Source organism: Aphelocoma coerulescens, chromosome 2 (genome assembly GCF_041296385.1).
Source record: "Aphelocoma coerulescens isolate FSJ_1873_10779 chromosome 2, UR_Acoe_1.0, whole genome shotgun sequence".
Taxonomy (NCBI): domain Eukaryota; kingdom Metazoa; phylum Chordata; class Aves; order Passeriformes; family Corvidae; genus Aphelocoma; species Aphelocoma coerulescens.
The window spans coordinates 27519954-27525953 of record NC_091015.1 but is presented as its reverse complement, the minus strand read 5'-3'; the positions used below and the strand labels follow the sequence as shown (position 1 = coordinate 27525953).

At 37.6% G+C, this 6000-nt stretch overlaps 1 protein-coding gene across 4 annotated transcripts in view; it reads right to left on the bottom strand.

Annotated features, from left to right (window-relative positions):
- Positions 1-465: 465 nt before the first annotated feature.
- LOC138106381 (glucocorticoid-induced transcript 1 protein-like) overlaps positions 466-6000 on the bottom strand; it is a 54113-nt gene continuing 48578 nt past the window's right edge. For 2 of the 4 annotated variants that reach the window (XM_069006901.1, XM_069006900.1), the window contains exons 7-8: positions 4368-4488; positions 466-3304 (exon numbers count right to left, since the gene is read on the bottom strand). In XM_069006901.1, coding sequence (XP_068863002.1) covers positions 2956-3304; positions 4368-4488 — 470 coding nt within the window. In that variant the 3' untranslated portion in view covers positions 466-2955. The remainder of the gene's footprint in view (positions 3305-4367; positions 4489-6000) is intronic. The other 2 variants (XM_069006902.1, XM_069006903.1) reach the window with 1 other exon arrangement.

Sequence of the window (6000 nt, the reverse complement as noted above, 5' to 3'; positions counted from 1 at the left end):
GAAACATCTAATGGCTTTCATCATTTTCAACAGATAATTTGAAATTAGCCATACCACATACACAACAGCAGATACATCGTTTCAAATAACTCTTAACTGGTATTTTTCCTGTGCTAGGCAGAAACAGAGTATGCTATTTAAAGCATATTAAGGCATTCAGCTATTTTTAGGGTTTTTCCCTGCTTCTGAGTACAGCATTATGCAAAAATCAATAGATAAGAGATTATCTTGTTGTAGAAGACATAGCACACTAGTCATACATGGTTGGCATTATTCTAGATGTAAATTTGGAACAATATTAAAATTTAATCTCCTCCTATGGTGTTTCATGCAGAGTTTCCAAAACAAATGAATGAACCGCTGCTTTTGTGTGTTGTCCCCACCACTTTTTTTTAACTATAAGTTTTATTTAAATAAGACACAGGAACTTCTATACCGAAAAAAATACAAAACAAAAGCCACACATTTCCTTGTGTAAAGCAATATTGTGTGATAACTTGAATACTGTTCAGCACAGTGGCTAGAAATAACAGTACAACTATGTACAAAACTTTAAACAATATTTGACAAATTTCTACAGCTGGATGTAGAATACAATTGAGATAAACAACTGCTGGGAAATTTACATGGCAAAGCATTAGCTTTAACACATTTGGTTCAAAACCTTCAATTCTGCTAAGAACAAATGTGCATTTTAATTAATATTTAGTTTCTCATGGAAAAAATATAAAGAACATGTAATGGCATTGCAAATATTGTACAGAGTTCAGCACTGATCTAAAAACCACTCATCATATCCCCTGGTAACCTAACACCAATAACTGAGACTACAATTTCTTATCTGGACATAACCAGAGCATAAAAACGTCATCGTACTGCAATGTTAGTCTAAAAAGAAAAATATTAAAAGGAATTGATACTTACATCATGAGTATTTTCTGCCCTTTATCTTCAGTCTATAAAATATATAGTGTTTTCACCTAGGCCTGAGATTAGTAGGGTTAAAGATGGCTGTTGTGTTTCACGAAGCTTTTTCACATGAAAATGGTTAGAGACAGACCTCTCTCCTTCTACATTTTCTGCAAGGGGAGTCAAAAAACAGTGGATGTTTTATAGGCTGCAAATTCCACCTTGTAAGACAGCGTTAACAAAAACTCAGTAATAAAAAGGAAGCAATGCTTTATTTCCATAAAAAGCACATATCTAGTGAGTAGTGGCTCACTCTCACCCCCCTCTCACCTCACTAGTGGTGAGGGGTGGCTCACTCTCACCCCCCTCCAATTTCATCTCCAAAAGCAGAAAAAAAAAGAGCAAGTTTAAATGCTCCTAGTAGCTGCAGGCTACTAATCTCTTCAATTCCTGGAAAAGGTGAACCTTATTCTCTTAGGAGTAGACAGCATAAACAGAGTTCCAATGAGCTGAAAGCAATGGAGCAAGAACACCAAGTTTATTTTGCCTTTGGGGTCCTCTTTGTATCACAGAAAATTATCTCTGAAAGCAATGCTCCTCTTTTTCCAGTATAATAGAAGAGCACCACAAATCCCATCTTGCCATGTACTATTTTGAGAAAGTGTCCAGCCTGCAAAACCAGGATTATTTTACATGGATTTTTCTTTTATTCACACTTAAGGAGGGGGGAAAGCACACTTTTACACACACAAGTAACTGAAAGTTATGGGAGAAGCTTTAAGTACCATGAACTTAAAACTATTGTTTTCCCCACCCCTCTTAGAACACCCACTTGCTACTTCTGGACTTTCACCCAAACACAATTACTCACTACATAAATAAAACGCTGCTCTTCTAACACTGCTCAACAAAATCTGAAAACCTACTTCCAACCAGCAAATGAACGAACATTTCCAAAAGAGAAACTAAACATTAATTTGACTTTTAGACGGTAACAGTAGCATTTCACATCCTTAACTGCCAACAAAAACCATGAGAGGAAATCCCCAATCGCCCCCTGTGAAACCTGAAAGAATTTCTGTCCTTTAACAAAAACATTCTTGTCTTTCAAAATCCTCTCACACACAATGTGGAATGTTTCTCATGTACAGCCTAGTACTGAACACTTTATTTGCAACAGTTTAACAGTCATTAACTGAGCAACACCTGAAACCTTTAAATGCCACAATTTTACATCTATTGAAATGACAGTAAATGCAACAGTTGTTTTACTTGTAAGCACATGACAAAGTGATATACATCACAGATTTGCTGGTTCTCCTCATGTTCACCCATGTCCAGGGTCATCATTCACCTGGATCTGAATGCACTTATTCCAAGAAAGTGGAATGTAATGAGGAAATATTAATGCATAAAACAAGGAAAGGCAAAAGAGTGATGTTCCCTCTTTAGCTTTGTAGCTGTAAAATATTTTATATTCCAATATGACATACATTCCAAGTTACCTGAGTTTACACTTCAAGAGAAGTACCTGAAGCTAGGCCATAGGGTGGGCACTGTGCAACTGCTGTGGCCATTTTTTTTTTTTTTTTTTTTGCATTGTGTGTATTACAGAAGTTAGAAACATAAACACCTGGATCAATTGTAAACATAATTCTGAAGTACAGTATTTTCCATAGGACACAACACAGCAAGACATTTTCTATTCAGACAGGCAACATTTTTTTATATATAGAGAGAGCTTATTTATACTGTAGAATTTGAAACAGAACACAGGACACAGTACTAATCTGGTCAAATGTACTATGAAATGCATAGTCTCCACTTAAAACGCTTAATGATATACGAATTCTGCAGGCATTACTGCTTTCTCACCAAAAAATGCTGAATATGGATTCCGTCCCTGCCAAGAACAGTGTTGAGATATTTTTTTGAATGCTGCTAAGTATTCCGTGGTGTTCTGAAAGGTTGCCACCTCATGCAGATGTATCTGAACTAGGATCTCCTCACTCCTTGTCTCGGGGCAGAGGCCTGCTCCACCTTGCTCTAGATTAGCATGTAGCTCTGAGGAGAGGAATGGTCTTCAGTCTGAATTTCTTGCAAAAGCGGCTGCTGCTGCTGGGACGGTTGCTGTACCGGGATCTCTGGGGAGTCCATTGTGCTGGTGTCATCTGACAGAGATGAGATAGAGACCCGGGACGAAAGCTGCTCAACAGTCAGGGTGCTCAAACCTGTGCTTTGACCAGAGTTTGGAGAGTTCTTCAGTGTCAGGTCTGAAGCGGGAAGGAGGGGGCCCAGAAGTTTTACAGGACAGAAAGCTGATCCGGTTGGGATGAAATTAACCTTGTTTTTGTCAGGACATGAAAAGAGAGGGGCTGAGACAGGCTGACGAGACCTACAACGAGAAAAAAGATTATATATCTGGCCAGCTGAGATGTTTTTCACATCATGAACTTTGTGGTTCTACACATTGCTAAAATGTGAATGACAAGGAATGGGATTAATTGGACAGAGGGGCAAACATCTTCCATATTGGTAGTCAGCTAACTGATCCACAGCATTAAAAATAGTACCATCACAAAAAATGACTTGGTAATTACTGGACAAACATGCAACTTCCAGCACAGAAAATCTGCACTACATATGCACACGAAAAATGCCGCAGTCAATTTCGAATGGCACAAATTCTTCTTTGATAGGCAATGCAGCAACAACATATTCAGTCATTTTAAATCCCTTTGAGGACCTCCATAAAAAGACCTCTCCTTTCCCATATTCCATAATTTGTCTGGAGGCTTTTTCCACAACCCAACATTGCTCCCTTCACCACCCAGCAGGCAATGGATGCTGTTAGAGCAAGAAACGTCCCCTCCTTAATTCTTTCATCCACAGGAGCTTAGCATGCAACCTCAACAGCATGTGCTGTGCTCAAATACTGCTGGGTCTAGGGAAAAAAGACATGATGTCCAAGAGTTTAACTTCCAATTTCTTGCTCAGCAAAAATATTGAGCCAAGTCTATGCCATAAGCATACTACCATCTACAAATGTTTTACATATCTTTCATTCCATTTTATATGTTTAATACACATCAAAATGCAACCTATGCTTGAAACTGGTAATTATGACAAGGAGAGTTTTTGTTTAAGGCATGAAAATTTAAAATGTTATAAAAAATACATGGAAAGAGGTTTAAATAAATGCTTAGGAAATTAATGTACCTTATCTTTCCTGCTTGGATTTTTGTTGCCTTTTATAAATGCACAAAAAGAGGTAAAAGACTCCATTTTCTCTTCACACCAATGTAAACACTTCAACTTCTCTTCTGCACAAACTATAAGAATAGTTTGCTCCTGAAAAACCCATCAGCTGGAATAGTTTATTCATCTGCAGTTGAATAGGCTCAGTAAACAGGTTTACTGCTTTGCAGATACCAGCTGATATAAAAGGCATTACTTACGACATTTCCTCAAAGACCTTCACTCGCTCACATCCCTCTGGGGGCTCTCGTTTGAACATGTAGCTGTTGTTTGGTTTGGGAGATGAAGCATACTTGGGCAACGGTGAGCTACTCCCACTGTCTGAAAATTTAAAGCAGTTATATTACTAGAGATTGAGAGTGCTTTTTAATTAAATTCGATTTCCAAACAAGATGCCTTTTTCACAATTTAGCCACTACGCTGGTTTGCTTCTACCACAACGTTTCCTTTATTGCAGGCTACTTCTAACACCCTTGTACAGCACATTTCTTCTGAATAACAGCTTCGGTGCAGCAGCAATCTATCGCATAACAACACGTAACAGGAGGATATTTTTATCCAGAACACTGCAATCGGAACAAAGCAGAGCTGTGATCCTGGAAACAAATACATTCTTTATTACGTAGTTCAAAAACCATAAATGAACAAGGCAATATGCCTAATACATGCAGGAGAATTATGAGTGGTAATGATAAAATGCCTTCTCACTGTATAAACAGTGTTATTAAAAATGTGCATATACACCTTGTATCTTACTTTAAAACATAATTCTTCACTGGAATGTTGACCTTATTAGTCTCATGAACAGCTCAGAAGCTGTAATAAAACAAGTTTGTGACACAGGTACTGCTACCTCATCATTACAATGTCTTATCTTACTTGCTTCACAGTTGTGAAGTTGTTTTAGTATCCAGAATAAAACTTCTGCAGTTTAATTCTCTCATCACTACTGGCTATATGATACAGGTATTCTTCAAAACTCCAGCTGTATGTGTGTATTTTAACCAGGCACACTTAGAATTAAAGGTGTGAAGATCTAAGACAAAAGGCAATGGGCGGGTTTGTTGGTACTTCTCAGAAAGTATGAGAGAAGGCTCAAGTCCAGTAATGACAGCAGCACAAAAGTTTGAAATATTAAGTCTATGAAAGGGTTCCCTTTAAGCAGTCATGCTGACAACATCATAGTGAATGCATTAAGGAAATGAAGTAGGTACAGAAATAGGTATCCACAGAAAATTAGCTTTCTGCAGTGGCTTCTACCTTTTCAAAGAGCAACATCTCTCCCAGGGTTGTATTAGTGGTTCCCTATGCCCTGCTTAGGATTACAATTAAAAAATGAAATATTAAAATTACACCTTAATTGGAGAGAAACAGCTGCTCTTGCTTTAGCTCTTTTGGAATCTTTCCACTAATGTGGGGTACCTTATTTTTAACTCAAGTTTATAACCTTTGTTTACTTTGCTGTTGTGCATGTGTGTCGCCTTTCAGCTACCCAAGCTTCAAGCACTATGATCTAACCTCACCAAAGTGGACAGATTTGTCTTTAACAGCTTGCAAAGAGTAACTACACAAACTTTTACATTACCATGACTCCAATACAAAGGCTAATATTAGCTGTTTTGAAGCATTTCTGCTTCCTCTTACAACAAGAAACAAATCAACTCGAATGTCACATTTCCCTTTGAAGACTTATGAAAGATATGAGGAAAAAAGTAAGTTGAAGTGAACCTCAGTAGCATATTGATTATTCAGCTCTTTCCTGCTGTGGAGTGAATACAGAACTTCTATTTACAGAATTTTTGGTGTTAACTACTAAGGCAGAAAATGCTTAGA